This window comes from Centroberyx gerrardi, chromosome 8, assembly GCF_048128805.1.
Source record: "Centroberyx gerrardi isolate f3 chromosome 8, fCenGer3.hap1.cur.20231027, whole genome shotgun sequence".
Classification (NCBI taxonomy): domain Eukaryota; kingdom Metazoa; phylum Chordata; class Actinopteri; order Beryciformes; family Berycidae; genus Centroberyx; species Centroberyx gerrardi.
Window position 1 is genome coordinate 32,753,294 of NC_136004.1, and position 26,069 is coordinate 32,779,362.

At 41.6% G+C, this 26,069-nt stretch overlaps 2 protein-coding genes across 3 annotated transcripts in view; both read right to left on the reverse strand.

Annotated features, from left to right (window-relative positions):
* LOC139927247 (ras-related protein Rab-14-like) overlaps window positions 1-26,069 on the reverse strand; it is a 243,161-nt gene that overhangs the window by 64,655 nt on the left and 152,437 nt on the right. The window lies entirely within an intron of this gene.
* LOC139930098 (phosphatidylinositol 3-kinase regulatory subunit alpha-like) overlaps window positions 23,661-26,069 on the reverse strand; it is a 26,551-nt gene continuing 24,142 nt past the window's right edge. Inside the window, exons 14-15 of the mRNA XM_078285397.1 lie at window positions 24,613-24,783; window positions 23,661-23,885 (exon numbers count right to left, since the gene is read on the reverse strand). Of these exons, the coding sequence (XP_078141523.1) occupies window positions 23,696-23,885; window positions 24,613-24,783 (361 nt within the window). The 3' untranslated portion in view covers window positions 23,661-23,695. The remainder of the gene's footprint in view (window positions 23,886-24,612; window positions 24,784-26,069) is intronic.

The window sequence follows — 26,069 nt, forward strand, 5'->3', positions numbered from 1 at the left end:
CAGTCTGTTGAAACAAGTCAGAATAAGGCAGATCACTGCACTACTATCAAGAAGATGACACTTCTTGAAACAAGTTGATTTGCATTGGAAATAAGTGAAATTATCCCTAACGCCATTGGCAGATTTTTTTTTCACTTATTTTAATTGAAAAATGAAACAAAATGATTGTTTGTTTAATTTAGTCCTGTTCTTATCCTTTTGCACCTGCCAAGAAGACTTTGAAGGTGTGCCGATATCTTGACTACTCACTTATTTTAAGAAAATTCAATTTTAGAACTCAATCATAGACTAAATGACTTGTTAAGATGGAGATTTCTTGCAGTGTGGTCAGTAGAGACAAGGCATGCATAACCAACTAACTGTCCAGAGTTAGACCGGTTTGGCCTGGTTAAAGACAAACCACAGCAAGGCCAAACCAGGCCAGTGAAGACAAGACATCTGTTTGTTCTGCTGTGACTTTAGAGAGAGTTTGGGAGAATATGAGACTCTCTTCCCAAACTTTAATCCTGAACTCTGCGCTCTCATGAAAACGGAGTCATCCTGACAGACAGCAGAAGTGCCCAGTTTCATTTTCAGGTTTATGTGTCAGAGTTTGAGAGTGTGTGAAGTGGTGCAAAAACTAAGAAAGCAAAAGGAAATGAAACCCAGAAAAGAAAGAACCAAAAGAGAAAGACTAGTTCAACAGTTTACTTGAAAATCAGACATAAGTGGAAAAAACAAGGTATGAAGAATAATTAATAAAACTGATATTGAACTGTATACAGGGAAAGGGTAGTTGCTGGTATGGTAGCCTGCATATCAGACCTGGGTAAAAAAGTACTTTTTAGCATTTGTTTTAACCTGCTTGGAGTATCAGATGGGTAGAACTAGAAAGTTTGCAACTAATACACACACACACACACACACACACACACACACACCTATTCAATCTTAGGGAATTCAAATGGTAGGGATATATTACTGCCTTTAAATGATGAATGTATTTTCAAAACACATTATTGAACAGCTAAATAAAATATAAAATGTGCAAAGAAAATAAAATGTCAGTACCTCCGCCAACACAGTTGGACGGCGGTTATGTTTTTGCACCATTCCGTCTTTGTCCGTTTGCCTGTTAGCAGGAAATCTCTAAAAGTAATGAAACTTTGTGTAAAGGTTAGTCACGGGGAAAGGAAGAACTGATTCACTTTTCACACTGATTGGCCAGAGGTGGGCGTGGCAGTGGGAGGGGCTTCCCGCAAAAAGGCATATCATTTCCGAAATATTCATGTAACAGCATCAAAGTTTGTTGCCAATCAGCAGACAGAAGAAGAGGCAAACCCTCCATTATTGGACCAATCAAACAACATCAGCAGGTTCTGCTTAGACAGAACCAACCTGCTGATTTTATCAAAACTTGGTCCAGTGGTAGAAGGGCAGCACTAATGGAAACTGAACAGATAGAGAGTTGATTGGTCATGTGGTGTTGAGATAATCGGCTAAAATGCTTTTAAGTGTGTAGAATGTGAACAGGCAGATCTCATGTCCCATTCACCTCCAGTCATGAAAATGTGAAACAAGTTGGTGATGTGGCATGGAAGAAATTGTTAACTTTTGGTGAAAATCTGTCACATGGAACTGGCATATCTTGACAATTGCACAGCATTGGTGGAGGTCTGAGCTCTACTGAGTGCCAGTCTAGTTGCAATCTGTTTTCCGGTGGTCAGGAGGAGCCTCCATCATGTCATGACCAGTCTAAGGTATGTAGATTCTTGTCTGTGTCTGGTCTACTTTTTTTTTTCCAAAATTAATGGAATGAAACAAGCAACTCCTCCACTACTGCAACGTCACTGAGTCTAAACCAGACATGAGAGCCCAACCCCACTGGGTCAGATGGCTGAATAAAAGTTTACAGGACAAACAGGATGTCTGTGATACTGAAGAGGAAGGAGACCCCACACCCACACCCACACACACACACACACACCACATTCCAGCTTTGTGAAGTGAAAGCTTTCACTTTCACAATGACTTCTTAAACAAATAGGTGAGTAGAATAAGAGCACTAAAACTACAATGCTGGTTTTAGTGTATTTGTATTCAAATTGTTACCCATAATGGTATTTTTTGTTTTTATCTCCTATGGTATTACTATAACAATCCTATAATATTCCTATTCCTATAGTTGCTTATAGTGTATGGTACTCACTAGTGAGTACAGTGGTATTTACAGTGGTATTAATGTACTTAAATTTACGACGTATTAATTTATTGTACTGTAGCTGTGTGGTATTTGTATTGTGTTGTATTGTTTAACATATTCTAGGTTTACTGTAGTTCTGTTTTGTCAGTGATACATGATAAAAAATGTCTTAAAACAGTTTTCAATGACAAATGAAGTTACTATGACAGGAAAAGTAATGATGAGGATACATTTGTAACTACTCTAGGAGCTGAAATAATGTTTCATTCAGCTATAGTTGAAGCAATGAGGGACTAGATTTGGTAACATTTTACATTACAGGTTAATGTTTTAGTTAAGTTTAGTTAATGTTTAATTATTAATTATCATTCATTAACCACTAATCGATATATCAGTTAGCAACTCACTACTTCTAAGCCACTATTACTATGCTGATAGTGATTAAGCACTAATTAATTAATCAAGAACAATAGTGATAGCATAATTTATCATTATGCCACAGTTTATGTATTCATTATCTCTGTGGGAGCCACAGGTAATTATAATGCTAATGAATCATGCAGTATGCAAAAGAAATAACTTGGGAACATACCAGCAGTTACATGTTAGTTCTGTTAATTACACTAATCACACGGCTCCAGTTGCTCCGGCCTGTTCATGTTCAAACATCCTGCATCATCTTCCTTATGGCTCAGCAGTTGTCTTTATGTTCTGAATATTAATTAATCCTTACTTATTTTTACTTGACCATTACATACTACTCTGTGTGCAGGGCACACATGTTGGAGGGTCACACGCATTACTTAGTAGTAATAATAATAATAGTAACAATAATAATGATACTAATAATAATAAAGGTAGAACAACATTTTTTTAAATATTATACTACTATTATTAGCTTGTTGTTGTAGTATACAAGTATGTATCAGTTTAGGGCATTATTAAGACATATATTATATTATATTATTGTTGATAATATTATTACATTGCTTTATTGATTCATTCTTTCTTTCATTGAAAAAGCCTCTATTATTGACCACAACATTTGGTTTTACTGTATTTCTAATATTTGGCAGCAGATGGCAGGACAGAGTGAGACCCGGGGGGCCCTGAGGGTCCTGATCCTCTTCAGCCTCCTCAGCCTGACTGAACAGTTCGGTAAGATACATTTTCACATCCTGTGTCTTTAAAAGAAAACAAAAATCAACACCCCAAATGAACTGAAGACTCAGTTTATCTGCTCAATTCAGTGGCATAGGCAATACGGAGTCATCATTTCTGTCAACCCATTGGTTGAGTTTACCCTCTGTCAGCGTATGGTAAGTTACTTCATATAACCAATCTTAAAGGAATATGGCTTTGATTTTGAAATATGTTGAAGTAAGCATCAATACATCTTGCTTGGCTTAATTTCACAAAAATCCATTCAGTATTATTTACATGAACAACAAAATTAGTTACCAAACTACACTACCCAGCAGGCATTTAGCTAGTTGGAATGTTCCATCTCCTGCAAAGGGAACAAGCTACGCTAGCTGGCTAGCTAGCTACAGCTTCACAGGCTACAGTGAAAAAACTATTGGCAGTTCCTGTCATGAGGCTGAACTCAGACTTTAGTGAAGTCCCAAACTGCATCTGAACAGGTGAAAACCTGCCATGAGACAGTCTGCTGTCTGCTGGAGGATCAGCTGCTGTCAACAGTTGGTACATTCTATGTTGTATTTTTCCATTGTTATTAAGAAAGTATTTTCTGAAGTTTCTACGCCATAAAAATAACAAACGTGAAAATCGTCTAAAAGCTTATGCTACATAGTGAGCCGAGGTAAATCTCAACACCATTCAGTCAATGGAAAATCACCTCAGTCACTTAGCTGCTAGTCAACAATGGGAAGACTTTGGCCTAGACTTCTGCTTCGGCCCTATATAGACATTTGTTTAGGGCGATAGCTGGCTGGTGGCAGCAGAGTGCCGTTTAAACTATTATCTCCTGGCCAGGTTTTAGTCTTTCCCAAGGCTGATACATTTGGCAGCATAACCAAGTGTTTAAATGTTCAGCAGGAGCAGTTGAGGGCATCTAGGGGAGGATCAGGATCAGGCCAGAAACTAACAGTCCTGCCAGAGATGATCAGCACCAGCCTGACTGCAGACCTGACCTAGAGTCTGTTCATACTGCAGCTGACAGAGCTCCAGCTCTGTTATTTTTTCCCTCATGTGACACATATCTCCATCCATCCATCCATTTTCTAGCCACTTATTCGGGTCAGGGTTGTGGTGGCAGCAGGGTAACAAGAGCAGCTTGGATGTCCTTTTCCTCAGCAACTCCCTCCAGCACCTTCTGGGGATCCCCAGGCACTCCCAGCCCAGCTGGGAGATGATGTGCCTCCAGGGTGTCTTGGGTCTGCCCCAGGGTCTCCTCCCAGTCGGTCCTGCCCAGTTCACCTATAAAGGGAGGCACCCAGGCATCCTTACCAGGTGCCCGAACCACCTCTACTGGCTCCTCCTAAGACACTGTTCCCGAAATCCACACAACACTGAAGAGACGTGTCAACCATGACAGCCCAACAATATCCAGAGCCTTCAGCATTTGCCACTGAGACAGACACAGATCCGATGTTTTCTAATCAGTGTGATGAGTGAAAAGCTGCATGCATTTTTTTCAATTCCCATCTGGACCTCATGGGCTACGTTCACACTGCAGCTAAAAGCATCCCAATTCTGATTTTTTCTCCCACTTATGTGACACAGATGATGATTTAGTGCAGTGTGAACAGGGGAAAAAAGGATCTGATCTTTTCATATGTGATTTGGACCACATTCATATATGGTCCTAAATCTGAAACATATCTGATCCACCACAACAATGGAGAGAGAGCCAAATGGCCAACTTAACAGTCACATCTGTGGTATGCTTCCTTTTGAGAACCAAAACAACCATGGAGGTTGTCATGGTGCCGCATTACAGCCTTCCTCTCTGGCTGTGTACAGCTACTACTGGATGTAGGTAGAAATCCACAGGGAATTAGGGATTGGTGGTCAGAGTTTTTAAAAGGCCACAATGGTTTCTGAAGCAGCTGAACAGAGCAGCCAAATGCTCTGGCTGATAGAAAGGACCAGTTGGAATTAACCACAAAATTAATCACTTCAGTTAGTCAACAGATCATTTTGTAGTTTAGGTTGATAAGACACGTGGATTAAAACCTTGCCTCGTGCAGCTTTAATTGTAAGAGCAGTGATTAGCTCTGTCTCTGTGGGTGAAGGAGTTGAAATCATCTGCTGTAGTGTCTGGTTTGTAAAACCTGCAGACTATTGGCCCACCATGGCATATAGTTGCCTATACCTGGTCTAGTGTAAGTATAGTGCTGGTGAGAATAGGTCTTTTCAGCGTTGAGTAGTAGTACCGTATGGGTGGGTGGGTTCTGGGATGCAGAACTTCCTGCTGATCCTTCTGTAGGTGTCATGGACTTAATTCAACCAAGCATCAGTGATGAGGAGTCCACTTGATAACCCTGATGACATATCACTCTCACCTTCAGGTTTCTATCTAGGAACTCAGAACACAAGTAACAGTTACATCACATCCTGTGGATTGGTAAATGTAAAATGTTTCTCAAATGTGCAGAGCTGCAAGATGATGAGTGGGAGGAGTTGAGCCCTGATATCGCTGCGTTGCACCGCCTCAGAGGACTGCCTGAACACATGTCTCATCAAAGCATCAGGAGTCCTTCAGACTTCCGGTATGTTAGTAAATGTCTCCTTCCCAACTCTTAAATGGGCAATAATTGGTTTGGACTGCTCCATAGCACAAAATAACCATAATATATCTGCGGGGGTAGGTTGATAGGATCAATACCAGTGACTCAGCAATTACTCGGCCAGGTGATGAAATTCCTGCCTTTCAAAATTCACTTTCTGAGACTTTGCTGGATGCTTTTGTGGCTGGCAAACCTGCAGCAGAACAGACTTCCATGGACATCGATTGCAACAGGAAAAAAACAAATTACACCAGTGTTACCTTGATAAAGCTCCCTTCCAGAATTTTCTTAAAATCTAGCATACTTTAAGTGTTAATGGTGAGGCTATCCTTAAGTTTGCATTTGGACTACCGAATGAGCCTTTAAAGCCCCAATCAGCGATCATTGTTTTGGTTCACTGTTTGCTCTGAAGACGCCCCTCCCCTCCCCTCCCACTCTACTCATCTCCAAGTAGAGTCTAACAGCAGAAGGTACCATAATTAATTTATAATCAAAGACAGAAACGTTAGTTGATGCTAAGTGAAGTAACTACAGTGGTCGGCAGCCCTTGTTAGCCAAAAGTAACAGGCATGCACAAGCTGTTTGGGTTTCCAAGGCTCCTCGGCTCACAGGCCCTCACTCCTCACCCCTCCTTTTGACTGCTGCGAAAGCCGCACCTCAATGTATACAAAACAAAAACGGAGAGAGGTGGAGCAGTTATTGAGGTGATGTACAGCATTCATGGATTGGGGCTTTAAGGTAGACATTTTCTAGATGTAGAAGAAATGTGCATTAAAAAGGTAATGAGGAATGTATTTCATCTAGGAGCACATCCATACGTGGGGCCAGAGTTGGGAGATCCATCAGTAGGTAAGAAAGCATTTAGTCATGTGCAGGTTTACAGAATCTGTGTTTACCGAAGAATTTAAAGGGAGAGAATGGATATTTTTGAATGGTCATTTACATGGTAGACTTAAAGACCACAGTTCACGACTTTTTCTTTTGCTAACAAGAAAATACGGATGGCAGTTATGTGAGTTGAACAGCTGGAGGTTGCGTGCTCAAGGACAGCAACTGATAACACAGCATTTAATGGAGAAGTAATTTGCAGCAATGAAATATGACAGAAAAAAACATCAAAAGTCATTTTTCACTTTATTTAAACTTTAAGCACCAAGGAATCTGCAAAGCCGGAGGCACTGAATCATCACTTCACAGGTCGAGAGACTATATTTAAGGCTAGCTTAAAAACGTACAAAACTATGATGGCGATGCTTCCTGAACTGGCATCAGTCACCCCGTCATTAGAGTGTAAAATATGAAGGAACCTGTGAGGAATATCAGTTAACAACTTACTAGTAAGATTTGTGAAATTATGCTTGGCTACATCATGGCAACGCAATAGTTTTCAGTGCAATCAGTTGCTGCGTTTAGCATTTGGCTAAAAGGCACAAACACCATGTGGCCTCCCAACATCTTTGTTCAACTTTCTTCTTCTTAGATGAGATAGACATGAACTAAAGTCAGATTACCATTTCATGAGGTCTTTAACAGGTTTTATTGAATTAAGTGTAATAATGAATCAATGCTATCAACATATTAACCATAATTCTCTTTTAGGGTCGACACTGATCAAAAACCAATGAGTTTGCTGGATGGCTTTAAAGAGTGTGATAACTTCACAACTTGTGTCATTCAAAAGGAGCAGGTAGGTGGATTTTACATAAAAACTAGAAGCAGCAATGAGTTTGGAAGAGTTGAAATCAACGAGACCTGAACCCAAATTCATTCACTGATTATCTTTTGAACTAGCTGATATATTAAAATGATTTGATGGCTATATGTGGAAATAGATAAACCCCCTGACACACAACAAAAATGTAATTGCACATGGCCCCAAACAAATTATAGTTCCATAGTTTTTAACATTTAAAATGTAATATTTTTTTATTAAAACTGGACTTTGTAATGTAAGGCAATGTTGAAGGCAACTACACTCACCGAGTACTTTATTAGGAACACCTTACTAATACTGGGTAGGTATCAGCTTTCAGCTCGGTGTCAACCGGCTGCCAAAGTGACATCTGCCTCCAGGTTTCGACGTGTTGCATTCTGGGATGCTTTTCTGCTCACCACAGTAGTAAAGAGGTTATCTGAGTTACTGAAGCCTTTCTGTCAGCTCCAACCAGTCTGGTCGTTCTCCTCTGACCTCTCTCATCAACAAGGCGTTTCCGTCCGCAGAACTGCCGCTCACTGGGTGTTTTTTGTTTTTCGCACCATTCTGTGTGAACTCTAGAGACTGTTGTGCGTGAAAATCCCAGGAGATCAGCAAGTTCAGAAATACTCAAACCATCCCGTCTGGCACCAAAAGCCACGCCGCGGTCAAAGTCACTGAGATCACATTTTTTCCCCATTCTGATGCTTGATGTGAACATGAACTGAAGCTGCTGACCTGTATCTGCATGATCTTATGCATTGCACTGCTGCCACATGATTGGCTGAATGGATAATTGCATGAATAAGCAGGTGTACAGGTGTTCCTAATAAAGTGCTCGGTGAGCGTATGTGGGATCATCAGGAGGATTTACAGGTGGTATAATTAATTTAAGATCTTATTCAAATACTTCTAAGATTGTGTTGCTTTTCTGCAGAAAATATCTTATTTCTGAGATAAATTATTTGCTGTTTGTTGATATGTAGATACCCCCCCTCTCAAAAAACAATCAAAAGCAGAGAAACTGTACAGATAGATTTTTTTTCCACTGTAATTTTTTGTCAGATGCTATCTTGCGATAACCTGATAGTGTGATGTATTTACTTAGACATATATATTTTTGTTTCAGGAATTTGATAACTTCTTGGCACACATTGATGAACAAAAGATACAAGACTGGCTGCTAACTGCTTCAGAGATTTCGCACAGCTACAGCAGAAAACTTCTGGTCATGACTGATGAAGAAAAGTCGACGCATGACAGAGTCCGACAGGACTACAACATGGATCCTCATTATTCAATGATAGTCAGTAAAGCCTGTCTACACAATGACTCATGTCTACCAGAAGCAGACAGCTACACAGTGGTGAAGATATTTGGAAGTGTTTCAGAAGACGGACAAACTGTTTATGGTTACTCCGGCTCATCACTAGCAGAGCTAATCTTAAAACCATCGCTGGAAGCAGCACCGGTTTTCTCCCTGGATGGCAACACGACCACAGCCTTTCAACATGACTTCATTCAGGCTTTTATGCTCCATGGCATTAAAGCGGTCTTGGAGACTAGCCAAGACGATCAACAGGTTTACCAAGTCATGAATCAAATTAATCAAACCGATTTGGTTTCTAGGTACCGTATGCCGAAGAGACCAGTTGATCACACCACACAGTATGACAACCAGCAGATCCTCATAATGGAAGATGATCCTGTTATTAGAAAAGCCGCAGCTTATCTTTATGAGAAGCACCCTGCTGTCAGTTCTGTCTACGTTCTTGATGAGCATCAAAAACCCAAACTGATTCATGGTGACTCGGTGCCTCTGTCAGAGGACAGCCGACTGGTACTCGTAGGCCACGGGACGAGAGACGACACAGGAAAGGTGAGACTGGCAGGGTACAATGCCAAAGATGTGGCTGAAATCATTGGACGAACCTTCAGAGTCGGCGACCAAATCAAAACGACAAGTGTGGTGGCCTGTGAGGTTGGATCAGATAAAGAATTCATCGAAACCCTGTTGAGAGAGATCCATGAGACTTCCCATATCAAGACAGAGCTGCACGTGAGGGACACTGTGCTCCAGGTCAGGCACACAGGGGAGAAAATCACCCAAGAAATAACCCCAACTGGACTGGAGTGGAGACATAAAGATGACAGTAAGAAAGTGGTGGCAACCCTGGATAGGAATGGAGATGTAGTCATTAGAAATCAGCCAGGCAATAAAGGAGAACCCATTTTTACCAATGAAAGAAACTTTCTAGTTAATCAAATTCCAAAAGATCGTTATCTGGAGTACAGAAAAAACTGGCCAAATGATCCACGGACATTTATTGATTCTGATGTTTTTAAAACATTTAATCAAAATGGAGCTTCTGATATAAAAAATGCCTGTCATGAACTTGAGGCACTGACCTGGGGAATCTTTCACTCAGACCGTCCCCACCCCCGGAGAATTGATACCAACAATGTACCACAAATTGGAAAAAAATATGTAATTGGAGAAAAAGAACAAAGTGGTAACATAAACTGGATAGTAGATGACCATCAACTAAGAGATGTTCTTTCTAAATGTTATGAGATTACATCAGGGAAAGATGTTTTGAATGTTATTCGTCACTATGCAAAAACTGGAGAAGATGAGCCCACATACTTGATGGTAAATGACTGGATATATGTGGTTGATCCCCAAAATTTGTATGTGTATCCAGTTGGAAAAAAGCTTGACAACAATCAAATACAAAGTGAGGATAAAATTAGTGAAGTTAAAGATTGTATTACTGAACAAATAGACAAACATAAATACAGCGACATACAAAAAAACATTCTCACTAATAATGTAGAGAAGGCCAAAGAGAGTTATGTTCAATATGTGAAAGATACTTTTCTAGGTGAACACACAACTCGCCCATCTCTGTCTACCGAGGCATGGTACAACACATACTTCACAGCATCAATTATATCTGAGTCTGCCAGAAATTTCCGGACATTTCCTCTGGTCCTTATGGCCCTGGATATGGTCCAAAGCACAGACAATAATATTAGAGAGAAAGGATTAAATTTTTTTTTCGACGACCACCCAATGGCAAAAGGGAACACTTGGATTGACCCAAGCAGGCGTGGGTTTAGTGGCTCATCCACACCCGAAGGCTCTAGCAAATTAAAAAATAGGAACCCTAGAAATAAGAGAAATTACAAAGATTTAATGAAAGACCTTGAAAAGCTGATAAGAGCAGAAGCCAAAATGTTCTCATCATGGTCAGAAGCTGTTGGTAACAAGGAACCTTCTCGCATTTCTGACATTGCAGTACAATTCCAGGTATTTGAATCAAATTCACTTGAACAAAGTTATTTTGAAAGTGATCATGATAATTTTAAAAACAACATTCAACAACAGCCAACATCGTCCGGAAAAAGTGAACAGACACCAACATCTGGCACTTTAGGAGGCTCGGATGATGGCGATGTAACGTTGCAAGACTTAAATTCTGCCTCAGAATCTGAAAACTCCTTCAAACTGGCATCATATTACTCCAGAGCATCAGCATCATTTGCTGAAGAAATCCACAGTCAACTGAAGGCAAAATATGGTGATAATTTGGCAGGACTACACCTCAAGGAGGGCAGTGCCAGGATGGAGAATGGACAATTCATATGTCAACTGATATCTGAGGACGTTAATGCCGAACCTGCTGAGTTTAGGGTCGACTTAGCTCCCGAGGCCCAACAGTACAATGAAAAGATGTTGAAGAGCATTGAGGCAGCAGTTCATGACCTGGAGATGCAGGGTTCACTCTCCTCCCATCAAGTCAATAAGCATGTAGAGCGTGCTGGGACTGCTGTTGGGGCACTGGGCCTCATGCTAGGGATGAAAGGAGCTGTTCGTGCTTTTGAACAGGGAGACATTAAGGATGGTGTCATGGCATCTTTGCAGACAGTACATGGAGTAACAGGTATGACAATGTCTTTTGTTGCAAAACAAGCTTTGTCTTCAGAGACCAGGGTCGCCAAAGCTGTAGCATCAGTCATGGAAAGCCCTGCAATGAAGGCCAGTATGAAAGTTATACCAATAGTGGGGATTGGATTTGGAATATACAACACTGAACAAGACTTGGAAAGAGGTGACACGTTGGGAGTTATTGATGCAGTCTTAGATTTTGGAATGGTTGAATTGGATGTTATTGAAATGGTTCAACCTGAACTGGCACCATTTATAGCGCCTATAACCGTGGCTCTATCTGTAGTCCGAATGGCTATTGATGATATCTATATGGGTATCCAGAATGAACTTCAGAGCCTCCCAAAGGATGCAGGAGTTTTGGATAAAATACAGGCTTTTTTTGTTGGCTTTGGGAAAGGCCTTTTGCACTTTGCAATTCATGTGGCAAGCTTTTTTTACGATTGGCATTATGAGGAAATTGAAGAGGGACATAGACTTGTTGCACAGATATCAGACTATCACAAGTATTTTACTATAAAGGAACAGCATGGAACGAGCACCATTGATTTTAGTGGTGGTGACTCTTCTTGGAATGGAGGGGGTATAAGCTTTTGCCTTGCAGACCAGGGTCAGTCTGAATTCTGCATGGATTACTTTGTATCTAGCGATGAGAGTTTTGGAAAAAGATGTTGGAATATTGATACACAAGGGAGTAAGGATATTATTCTTGGCCTAGGAGAGTCACGTCAGTTAGAATACAAGACACTACAGAAAAAAGTTCTCATGTTCATACCAGCTGGCTCTGTGACAGTGGTTTCAGGTTATGAAGCCGTATCATATTCAAGATACGGGACATACAAGGGCAATAGAGAATCAAATCGTTTTTTTGCTGTTCAGAAAGCAGAGGACAAACATGTGATTGAAATCATGTTAAGTTACTATTACCAGCTTTATGGTGAACCAGGCGATGACATATTCTTTCTTGGTCCCCAAACAAGCTATGTAGAGGGCTCTGGTGGCAAAGACAACTACATTATTCCTGACAAAGGAGGGAAAACCATCATCAACAACTATGATCCTGCCAAATCACCAGATACACTTCATTTTAGTGTTGATTACAGTCAGATTTCTGTGTCTAAATCGGGAAATGATGTTGTATTAAGGTACGAGGACAGCCATACTGTAACAATACAAAACTGGTTTTTAGGGGAAGTATATCGCCACATGAACATGATGTCAGGAGATGGAGTCTTGTTTGAGATTTCCTCCATGGTGATTTCCTCTGTCCAGCTAGTGGCCAGAGGAATTAACAAAATGTCTAACAACCATGGTGGGACAGTGGACGCATCACAGCCACTCCTACGTACCGTTACAAACATTTTTGGGTCTCCGTATGATGACACGCTAATAGGAAATGGAGAGAGGAATTTGATGGATGGAGGGGGAGGTCGAGATCGATTGATTGGTGGAGAAGGAGAGGACATATATATGGTGAAAGACAGAAAAAAATCTTTACTGTTGATTGAAAATTACTCCAGAGACAATGAAACAGATCTGGCCATCATAGAAGCAAATCTCCACACTTTTAAAGTCAGGGTGGAAAATGATAATCTCATTCTGAAGCCTTTTTATGATGGTACAGTTGATGAATGTGAAGTGACTTTAGTGAACTGGTTCCGATCAGAGGCAGACAGACACTTGCTTGTCATCACAAAGGATCTGGTCACTTTCGCGATCTCGGATAACAAGGCTGACTGCATGCAAACTGACCCATTCGCCAAGTGCATAAGAAGTCACAGCATTGACTACAGAAACTCCCCATCTGCTCTGTTGGTGGACCTTGAGAAGGACGAGGCCTTCCACAGCGTGACAGAGGTTCGAGGATCCAAGTTGAATGATGTCATCCAAGGGAATAAGGAACGCAACACAATAGTTCCAGGAGGAGGAAGTGATTTTCTTCAGGGAAGGGGAGGAGGGGACTGGTACGTTGTCACACCAGGCCAAGGAGTAAAAACCATCAACAACCAATCACCGGATCTGGCCACAGATGTCCTCTTCCTGAAAGAACAATATCAGTACATAACATGTTCTTGTGAAGGACGGCATGTCATACTATCGGTAAACGGCACAAAAGATGTTGTTTTACAGGACTGGTTTTATTCAAGGGGGAATCAGCACCTGCAGATCCAGACCAGTGATGGAATAACATTTGAACTAAGGTCCAACATCAGCGGCTGTGGCGGCTCTTTAAAGCTGCCTGTAACTGTTGATTATAGAAACCAGGAACCTAGACCGCTTGATTTGCTCCAAATACAACAGCAGACATGGTCATTTGATTCAGAAGAAAAAAAATCAGCAAAAAAAGAAGAAGAGGACAATTTTCTCATATTTGACAAGTGTTTCAGATATAGAAGCAGAAAGTCAGAGAGAGTCTTCTGTGGCCTCCAGGGCCTGGTGATGATGATGAATCACACTGACTCAGTGATAGAAATGTATGGATCTTCTGGTTTTGACATCATGGTTGGAAACAGCAAAGGGAATTTGCTGGATCCTTACACTGGAGGTGCACTGATGGTTGGGGGTGAAGGGAAAGATACTTATATTGTCAAACATGGGTATGGAAATGACATGATGATTGATAATTTTGCAGAAGATCAAAACGTAGATACTGTGTTGGTTGATATGGATTTCCTTAGTGGTGGCCAAATCACACTGGATGAGGACAAGGAACATCTGGGTGTGACAATCACTACAAAAGGAGACAACTTTACATTCAGTCTGCTCAACTACAATTATGGTCCTAAATATCAGCACCTAATGTTTCAGAGCTCTGATGGAGTACATTTTAATTTCAAATTTCTAAACACAACTAGACCCGGCCCTCTCCTTCAGATGGAAGCTTTCAAAGTGACTCTGACAAACACACAAACACAGGTTGACTGCCGCTTGGATCTTAACTCTCAGAGAAATCTATCAAAGGTACACACAGTGCAAGGTTGTCCCTCGCAGTCCAATCACATCCTCGGTAATGATCAGGACAACGCGCTGATTGGAGGTTGGAAGGATGATGCCTTGGAGGGAGGTGAAGGAAGTGACACCTTGATAGGAGGGACCGGAAATGACATTCTGATTGGCGGCCTGGGAGACGACACTCTTCACGGAGAGGACGGAAATGACACCATGATGGGAAACTCCGGCCGGGACGTCTTCATTCCCGGACCAGGGGCTGACCTAGTGGATGGAGGTCCAGGCAGAGACACCGTTGTGTACCAGGGCGATCACGACAAGGGTGAGGGGGTTTACGTCAACCTGCTGAGTGGAGAATGCCGCCAGGCTGATGCTGAGGGGGACGTGTTGAAGGATGTGGAGACTGTGATCGGCACCATCTACTCTGACATCTTGGTGTCGGGTTACGAAGCTGCCCTCCTCAAAGGCTCGGATGGCAACGACATTCTGGTGTCCACCGGTGGAGATTACCTGATTGGGGGTGACGGGAATGACATCTACATGTTGGCTTTCCACCAGGGCTCAGTCACCATTGACAACTGTGCAAAGGACAACGCCACTGACGTTTTGTACTTGGGCCCTGGATCTTCGCCTGTGTTCGACTGCCAGCTTTTGTCTGACAGAGTTCTCCTGACTTTTCATGGACCAAATCAAACAACTTCTAAGATTACGCTGCAAGGCTGGGTCAGTGATGAAGACGAGTGTGGTCATCTGATGCTGGTTTTCAGAGAGGTGGAGGTGTCAGTGGACAGGCTGCTGGACGAGTGTCAATTAAGACAGAGAGCACTATTCTGGTCATCAGTCATCATTTGGGTCGTCTGCGTCAGTCTCGTTCTCTTCCACGGTATTTTCATGTTACTGATGTGTAGACAAATAATTAGAAGGGTGCGTCACCGAAAATCAAAGAAACAAATAGAAGCAAATGTTGATGAAGAATTAGTTGCCATGAGGGCTGATGCCATGTAGAGTTCAGATGTATTATGGTTGAAATTCTTCTTTAAATCTTTCTATGAGTACAGTAATATTTTATAGTTATTGATCTTTATTATTAGTTTGTTGTTAGTTGTTGTTATTGTTATTTTACTGTATTATCATGTTTTAATAGTGTGGACAAATAGTGCTAGCAGTAGGAACTTGTTTTCTAGCGCGGTGCCTGGATTTCAGCCCAGGCAGCACGCCCAACCTCCAGACCACAGCCAGTCCTACGCCCTCATAAATTAAACTTAAGAGTAACTAAAACCCAAATCCATGTAAAGCCCCCGCCTCACTTGACACCAAAGATCAGCCAATAGCAGATGGCAATTTCTGTAGCATGATTTTTACCTTTAGATGCCAGGCTGTATACAGGTTTGGGTTTGGTGTTTAATTCGTCTTTAACAATCAACTGAAGCTTATTCTACTCTTGCACTCACAAAGAGCAAATTTCCATGGTTTTCAAATCTTGAAGACATTGTTAAATACAAGGATTCGGATCAATTGACGAGTTTGCAATAAATATTTTGTAAGTGAATTTGATAGTGCTCGACAGTTTGAGGAATTGACTCCTATTGTGGTAAGAGTGGTATGAGGCTCACATTAGTAGTGACTGTCCTTTAAATGGAAATCTTACAGTAATTATAAAAAAAGGAAATTGATTAATTATTAGGTTTTTAGGTTATTAGGTTGTCAAAATGTTAATCAACTAGGACTTTTTTGGTATATGATGAAAACTGAATTTAAAGGTCAGTTAGCATAGTTGAATGTATTTGCAGGAGGGCAAATAAGTGGAATGCAAAATAAACGTCTTTCATACTGATTTAAATGCCTGTTATGTGATTACATTTATATTTTAGGCATTTAGCTGATGCTCTTATTCAGAACAACTGATATGAAAAAATGGGGGAGTCAAAGATTTTTGCTTTCTGAGAAGTGAATTCCTGGTTCTATTTTAATGCAAATATGTCAGACATTTTTTTAATTCACATTTAACTGTAATCATCTTTAGATTTGTGATCATAACATGAACTTCACTGAAATTGTACTAATCATTTTAAGAATCCTTCATGATTATTCTTGCAAATAAAAACATTATTTCAACTGTTATTTGTGTACAAAGAACTTTTTTCAGAGGAATAGGACCTCATTTGCAAGCTCACTGCAGAAACCTACTTTATATATGTTTATATATTCTTGCAACAGTAACAAAACTTTCGTAGCAGTGCAGTTGAGATAATCAAATGAAGATTTACTAAATTGTTATGGCTAATTTAGTAATTCATCGATGAGGAGATATGAAGAAATGATTGTTTTAATTGGACATCTGGATCCTGACATGATCAATAAAGTCAAGACATGTCAACATTAACAAAATTTATATTCCCTAAAAATATGTTTCCCTGGCAGTTTGTCCTCGGTGTAGACGCTGTTTTCCATGAAAGGAAATTATCATGGGAGAAATTTTCTTAATGGCTCGTTCATTTTTGACCTTTCTGTTACGTTACCCAAAGAGAGACGATTTTGACGGAGCATGGAAGAGCATTTGACAGAGAAAGAAAAAAAATGGAAAAGAATAACCAATTAACTTCTCATTAATGTTTTTCATTTTTTTCTCTTGATCTGACCTTTAGGGGCACTTTGATCCTTTTTGGGGGCTAATTTTATTGAACTATGAAATAATACATTTGCACTGCATATTGGCAAATAAACACTCAATTTGTAGCACTAAGATTAGTTTGAACTTGTTTCCCACTGCTGGAAACTGGCAGCAGGAACTTCCAGAAGACTCTCTGTCCCCAACCGGTCCGTCTTCACCCTCCTGTTGAGGTTTTTTTTTACCATGTTGGTTGTATTTTTTGTTGCTGCAGTGCTTTGTATTCGATGACATTTTCTTCTGCTGGCTGCGTGTTCCAACATTTTCAACTGTTTCAGGCTGCGCATGTTTTCTGACCAAAAACCGCTCCATTTTTCTCTCCCAGAATGCACTGCAAAGAATCGCCATGGGAGAGTATGCTGCCCATGCTATATCTCTATGATGCTGCCCATGTTATATCTGTATGATGCTGCCCATGTTATATCTGTATGATGCTGCCCATGTTATATCTGTATGATGCTGCCCATGTTATATCTCTGTGATGCTGCCCATGTTATATCTGTATGATGCTGCCCATGTTATATCTGTATGATGCTGCCCATGTTATATCTGTATGATGCTGCCCATGTTATATCTCTGTGATGCTGCCCATGTTATATCTGTATGATGCTGCCCATGTTATATCTGTATGATGCTGCCCATGTTATATCTCTATGATGCTGCCTTCAAATGGAACTCGTGAGCTCGTGGTTACGACATGGGAAGTCGTGTACATGATATGCTTTCAAGGCGTTCAAGTGGTGAAGTCGTGAGAGCACCGCTGCTAGGCAACGCTGCAACTTTGCGTCTAGAAGCCACCAAGGCTAACAGTTTAGCTAGCTAGCGAGCGGGTAACGTAATGCAGGAAATGCAAAGGCATAATGACAGAGGGAAAAGATGAGGCCGCTGGGAATATCAACATTTTCCTCAGACATATTATAAAATTACTAAGAAAAACTAAAAACTAAAACTAAAATTACAATATATTAACTTACCATCCACCGAATGAACTTCCACGGCCTCCGCCATTTCTGAAAACGTCAACAAACACGTCACAACTCGTGAACTCGGAGCTTTCAGAAAATTTCCACTTCCGAAGTCGTGAATACCACAAGAGGGGGGGGGGGGGGGGGGGGGCGTTCAGTTGGACTCTGCTCGTGAACACAGTAAACACGAGCCCATGTGAAGGCACCAGTAGTCGCATTCACATATGAAAACATGACAACTAAATTTAAAAAATGTGAACATGATGAAATGTAAAAAAGCGTACTCCTAACTATTGGGGGTATTTTTTTGTTGCATTTTTTTTTTTGTATTATTTTCACTTTCACTGGAATTGTTACCCCGAGCCGCCGGGTGAAAACATTTCTGACTCTGGCACACAGTTATGATTTTGAGCTATGATGATTTTGAGAGTGTGGAGATACACTGATGATGCTGAGGGTGAACATATTACCCACAGGAATCTTTAAAGTCAATAAAACAGCATTTTGAGAGCATCTTGGCTTCTGTAATATGATATATTTCCAGTTGGATGTCGGGGCGGGACATAATACAGGGAGGGATCAATCAAAAGTGTAAACCAATAGGATGTCAGTATCAGTTAGGAACTCTGGGATAACTCTTTCATGTTTACTTTATCATTCCTGATTTTTGGTTTGGTTGTTTTTATCGTTTTGTCGTCTGTTCTGTGAAGCACTTTCTAACTAGATTTGAAAAAGTGCTCTATAAATTAAGTTTATTCTTATCATTATTTCCCAAACCACAGCCAGACAACAGAGCCAATACAGAGCAAACAAAAACCAGTCTGACACACAACCAAGAGTTTCAAGAACCTGGCGCTTTATTGTCCTTGATACTGGCGTTACAGCGTGAATGAGAAGCAAAGAGAAGTAAAGAAGAAGAAAAAAAACATCAACTAACTGGATTTCTGATACAGAAAATACAGCGTCTACGGAATGAAAACTGAGATTTTTTTTAAAGAGAAAAACACAAAACTTGAACACACACATACACACTCAGCAATGGTTCACCAACACACTCCTTTTAGTGTGTGGAGGAATGGGTTTGGTTCATGCGTGCTCCTGTCTCATAACATCGTCACAACAAAACAAAAAAAAAAAAAATCACACAAAGGCATGACATTATTTTCATCAGAAACAAAACGTGATGCGGGCTCACAAAGGGACAGTCTCCTTCTTCACCTTCTATTATCTCTTTTGAAAAACCTTTTTTAGTTTTGGCTTCGGTTCTGTTCGTGCCTGAGAAACTGTCCCAGAGCGAGTGGCCTGATATCTAGCAAAAGATTTGTTCCAAAATGAGCTCTCTACCATCTACAAAAAAACGCTGACACCGCCTCATAAGAAGACTGCTAGCACAAAACTGAAACAAATGATGGTATTTTTTAAAAGAATGGAGAGCAGCTTAAATCCTTGGTTGGAGAAAAAAATCAAAACACTTGCAGACATAATCCTCTAGATTTTAGAGATATTTAATGATCTTCAGGTGATGATTTCAAAATCGATCTATTCCTATTTGAAGATAAAGTCAATCATCTACGGGCCGCTGAAGCCTCAAAATCAAACCGATAGAGGATTTCATTCCAAAACACGATATAGAAAATTTTAGGAATAAAATCAAAATGCCACCTGAAATTCATCCGACAATATTTCGAAAACACAGAAGACTCCACCCTCCAAACTCTCTAGATGCCATAACTTTAAATCATAACCCATAATGTGCTTTATGTTCATGCCAGAAATAAATTCACTAGAGTTCAGAGATTTTTTTTTTCCTCCAAAAAGGACGAGATCTCATTTTGCAACGAAACTCCTCATACAGAGACAAAAATGAAGAAGTCGATCATCAAGAATCAATCCAAACACAACAGCTTTTCTACCAACCAAGAAATGTCTAAAAACTGATCAATAGGAATGACTTTAACACTTTGACTGACACTCACACACACACACACACACACACACACACACACACTGCAGACTGGTCAACCATGGTTTACTATACACTCTAGAAATGGTGAAGGAAATGTTTGTGGATGAATAATTTCGACCTTTCGTCTTTAGATGGCAGGTGATTTGATGGAACATTTGCAGAAAACCAAAACAATAAAAAAAAAGTGTCTGGAAGATGAATGAAAGTTTACAAAGATTTTAGCATCAACGGCCTTGAAATTCAGACCGATCGCTTCAATAATCAGAGTTCCTCGACTATTATGGTGAATAAATTCCATGACTTTTCCAAGACTTGTCACCGTCTTTATTCCAACATTACAGGTTTTTGTTTTTTGTTCACTGGGTAATTTTTAATCTCCCAAGTCTTGTGTTGGCTAGCTATAATGAAAACCTGGGACTTGTGTAATAAGGAAATGTATTATTCCTTCCAAAGGATCTCCCAGCAGACAAGCCTGATGTTACAGTCAACACTTCAGTCAAAACCTTTTCAAGAAATATCCGTTTCCATAACTGATCAAGGCCTGGAAAAAAAAACAAGTTCCAAATGTGAAGACTTTTCCAGGGACTCATTCAAAACCTTGCAGCCGGTTCCATGTCCTGTACCTGGTTTCTTATAACAATTCATTATTCTTAATGCACAAACAGAAAAAAAAAATCCTTAAAGACCTAAAAACCTCATGATTCCAAGTTGGATCATTTTCAGATTTTTACACCAACTGACCGTCAACACGTCCGTTTTATGGGTTGAGCGAAAGGTTTTTAACTTTGGATCCATGAAACTCTTTAAAAATCCTTTGTATAATTCCAGAAATTAATCGGTGCCGATGTGTACACAAGGTCAGGTTTTTCCTCACTCCTGACTTTTTGGAGACGCACAGTTTTGATCCAGCACAGGTAGATTCATGTTGCGCCGACAGACAGTTTATTGAAATGAAAGAATACTTATTGATCCGCTCGGCAAACACCTGAAGGAAACACCGCCTGCTCTCGGCTCAAAAGTCCAAATAAAAACAGGAAGCCGATTTGAAGAAACAGGAGGCTGAAAAACTTAAAACGAACGCCGCTGATGGAGGGCGAGGGTCTTTTGATGGTTCTGGGTTGCACTTTTTTTTTTTTTCCTCCTCGATTTGAAGTGTCGGTCAGACGCTTTGCCCTCATTTAGACCTCGTTCAGAGTCACTCACAGTGTTAGCAGAGCAAGAAAAGTCTCTCTCTCGATCGATTGTCCATCATTTCGCATTTGACATCATCATCATCTATCTTTTCATCTTTGACATCGTCATCATCATCATCATCATCATCATAGTCTTAGTTCTGAATGTCCGGACACGTGGGTTTTAAGCCCGTGGAGTTGGGTGGTCCTGTGGTGAAGTGGGATGTCCCATGCGGCCGCTGTCCCAGCTGGGTGTAAACTGGGACGGACCGGGTGAAGACTCGTTACTCCCAGCAATTAAATGGAAGAGGTAGGCTGGTCTCTCTCAGTCAGACAACAGCTGGATTCAGTTCAGTTCAGAAGAGCGGATCCTCAGCTTTGTGACCGGTTACTGGCTGCTGTTGGATTGTGTGTGTGTGTGTGTGTGTGTGTGTGTTGGTAAACTGGTTCTGTTAAAGCAGTAAGAAGTGATGGGGTGGCAGGGTGTTGAAACCAGGTTCAAACCCCCAACCCTGCTGAAGTGTCCTTGAGCAAGACACTGAATCCCTACCAGCTCCAGACTTCTGACCTCTGACCTCTGTTTGTCAAGCGGGACGTGTTGACTTGACCACCGTATCTGCGGAGAGTAAACTGTGTTATCCTGATCTGGTGTTGTTCTTTGACGGTAAAGTGGGACAAATGGGTGGTTTTTCTAAGTGGGAGTCAAGCGGGACGTGTTGACTTGACCACCAGTTATGCCAAGAGCAAACTGTGTTATCCGGATCTGACACTGGAAATCTATGATGAAAGGTAAAGTGGGACATGGGTGTTTTACCCTGCATCGCTATGGAGAGTCAAGTGGGGCATGCTAGTTTCAGCCCTCCATCTCTGCAGGGAGTTAAGTGGGACATGTCGGCCTATCCACCAGATCTACTGAGAGTACAGTATTTTATCATGGTCTGGGGTTGTTCTTTTAACAGTAAAAGCCAATAACCGTTATTAGTATCTGACATAAGGGGATACAACAATACAGAAATAATGAGGTGCCACCTGCCAAAAAATGTCAATATACTCTTGCATTTAAGTCTGCAAAGTATTCGTCAAATCAATGCAAGGAGACAAAAGTGAGCTTTTTGCCATCTAGATGTGCTAAATATGGGAAAACCTGGGTGCATTGTTAGATAAATTAAGGTGTTGGTCAAACATTTTCAATTAAAACTTGAGCTCAGATAAGATTCGTCAAGCTTGTGCTTCTTCAGAACAAATATTTAAAACAAATATCCACACATGCATGCAGCCGACCTACATGAGACTTCTCCACCAAAAAAAAAAATCAAGGCCTACAAATTGACCATGGGAGAGTATTGGGTGCTCGAAAACTAGATTGAGGCTGTTGGTGGAGTTTGCCTCCGGTTTTTGATTCAAGGATGTAGACTCGCCCCACACCAAAGGAGCAGACGCATCATCGGCTTCTTGATCCCAGTCTTCACTGGTGTTGGGGTTTGTACACAGGTGGAAGTACGGTGTATCAGCTCATGCTTGGGTATCAGGTGGCGAGCGTTAAATGGACAGGTTTTCAGTCCACTGGCCAGTCGGGGATGATTCTTCTTGCACTTGATCAGACGGTCCGGGAAGCGGCAGGCCCGGATCTGGTGGTTCTTGTCAAAAGAGACACCGCAGAAGTTTGTTGGGGGTCACACTTCTCCTTCAACAGTCTCCTCCATTGTACAGGGTTGTATCCTCTCTGCAGCAGCAGTGTTGCAAGGACCGCTACCGGATCCACACCTGAAGGTGGTCGACACCTCTAGGTGGGAATCACGGCCTCACTGATGAACCCCAAAACTGGTGAGCTTTGTTTGCTGACCGCTTGTTGATGTCTGCTGCCTCCGGATTTTCAACCGAGTGGGTGGTTTTCTACGTGGGAGTCAAGTGGGATGTGTTGGCTTGACCATGTATGCATGTTATCCTGATCTGGAGCTGGTGGTCTATGATGAGAGTAAAGTGGGATGAGAGGCTGTTTTTTTCCCTTGTAAGTGGGAGTAAAGTGGGACGTGTTGGCCTGGTAATCGTATCTGCTCAGAGTAAAGTGTGTTATCCTGGTATAGTTTTGTTTTTTGATGGTAAAGTGGGACGAGTGGGTGGTTGTTCTACGTAGGGAGTCAAGTGGGATGTGTTGGCTTGACCACCATGTATGCATGTTATCCTGATTTGGTGCTGGTGGTCTATGATCAGAGTAAAGTGGGATGAGTTGTTGTTTTTTTTTGGTCCCTGTAAAGTGGCGTGAAGCGGAACACGTTGGACCGACCACCGCATCTGCTGAGAGTAAAAGTGTGTTAACCCGGTCCGGCGCCGGTCTACGATGAGAGTAAAGCGGGACGAATCGAGCGGGGGGGGGGGGGCGGACGCGGCGTCCCGGGTCACCGCCTCTGCTGGCTGTAGACGGGGAAGGCCAGCGTGACGTTGAGCGAGTCGTTGTGCTGGACCAGCGATGTGTGCTGGTAGTGGAGCACCAGCTCCTTCAGAGAGCCGTACAGGTTGTAGGGTTCGGCGAAACCGTAGCCGGTGTGAGTCTTGTTGATGACGCAGTGCTTCACCTCTCCGTCCACACTGGAGGGAGAGAGAGAGAGAGAGGGAGAGAGAGAGAGGGAGAGAGAGAGAGGGAGAGAGAGGGAGAGAGAGAGTTAGAAGAAGACATGAGACAAAGTGTTCGGACTTGTTTGAAGCAGTCAAAACGCCATGACTGACTTTTTAACAGTAAATGAAAACACAAGAACACGACTCCACCCCAACCTTACACCCTCAGTAAGATCATGGAAAACTTCCCATGAAAAACACCACAATGTCGAGCACAAACCAAAAAGCTGTGTCCTTCCGTGGCATATTAAAAGTCAAGTTCACAAAATGTGACAAAAAACATCTAACGTTCATTTTGTTTGACGTATTGGAAATTAATCTATCATTCCCTGCAGCTATTTTCCTTGATGATGACATCAGAATTCAGGAAGTATTTCCCGTCTGAAAGCTGAACAGTATTTTCGAGTAGGAAGTTCACATCTACCATCTTTCCCACATGACCTGAATGCAACATACCAACACAGAGAGACAGACAGAGAGAGAGAGAGAGAGACAGAGAGGGAGAGAGAGAGAGAGAGAGAGAGAGAGAGACAGACAGAGAGAGAGAGAGACAGAGAGAGACAGACAGAGAGAGAGAGACAGAGAGAGAGAGAGACAGACAGAGAGAGAGAGAGACAGAGAGAGACAGACAGACAGAGACAGAGAGAGAGAGACAGACAGACAGACAGACAGACAGACAGACAGACAGACAGGTTCTTACACCACAGAGCAGGCGTAGCAGCCCGGCTTGCTGCTGTCCCGGACCAGGAAGGTCCCGTCTCTCTTGCCGCGCAGCAGCGACTCGGCCTGGCCGCGGTTGATGCTGCCCAGACGCCACAGACGCTCGTCGTGGTGAGGAAGGTCCTCCTCATCCTCCACCATGCTGTACTCGCTGCAGGGACACACACAGGACGACACTCAAATACAGTTCAGCTACCGCACGTCCCAACAGTTCACCGACTGCGTTCCCCGACTTTTTTAGCTGACGTTTGTCTTGAAAATTGTAATTAGCAAGTTCATTTTATATGTCTGTTTTTATATAATTATTTGTTTTCTTATGGTATGAACTGCGACTCTTAGCCAGACAGTGACATGTTTTCTCGGCCTTCTTGTCTTTCAAAAAGAGGACCGGATTGGAAATAACTTTTGGAAACTTTATGTGTTATCCTCTGTGATTTTAATGAATGCATGACTGATGGCTGTGTGTTATTTTTGATTATCAAATAAACAAACAAACTCTAGGTGCCTAACCTTTAACCCCGACCCAACCTGTTCCTATTCCAGGGAAAGGGGAAGAGCAGCAGCCATTCAAATACGAGTTGAAGAAGAATATTTCGTTAGGTAAAAACATGTTGTGAATTACGGAAGAGATTACATCTATCTTTTTTCAATAAATTTTGACTTTTGGACTTTACAACGCTTTGGAGTTATTGGAAATGTATGGATCACACGAGTCGGAAACAATCCTACGCCGCCACCACTGGAATCTAATTCTACAGTGTCCAAGATATAGTGTGTGTGGCGTACAGACAACTAAACGTTGTGGCGCCCCCTTAAGGCTGATTTACGGATCTGCATCAAAGTGTTGCCACAGCTACGCTGCTGTAGGCGTCTCCGGCGGTGAGAGCATTTATTCTGAGCGAAGAGCACCGAAACACTAGATGGCAGCGTGGTGCTTTGTTAACATGGAAGTAACAGAAGAAGAAGTCGTAGTGAAACTCATGTTGTGGATGTTTCAGTTCATCTGGTGTCTTTATAACATGAATGAACATCTGAACCTCCTCAGCTCGTCTGCTCCATGTTGTGTTCACTGTCGGCCCACAGCGACCCATACAGGAGGAGGAGACACCGAGCGGCCAATCAGATTGGACGAACGCGCCTTATAATTATCAGGGAGGGAGGCCAGACGAGTCTTGCAGTGTGATCATGTTCTAGTTCTAATTACATACAGCATGCACTGCAAAATGACTGTTTAAATGTAGTAAAAAGTAAAAAGTAAATGGCCGATAATTCTAATGACAGCGGTATTCTCCTTTAACAGTAAAATAAACCTCATCCTGATTCTAATCTTAATCACAAATCTGGTGCGGGACCTGTTTGTGAAATTTGGTTTAGTTTACTGTTCTTTATTCCTCATATCTATTCTAATAATGATTGACTTGATGTTGTTTTTCAGTT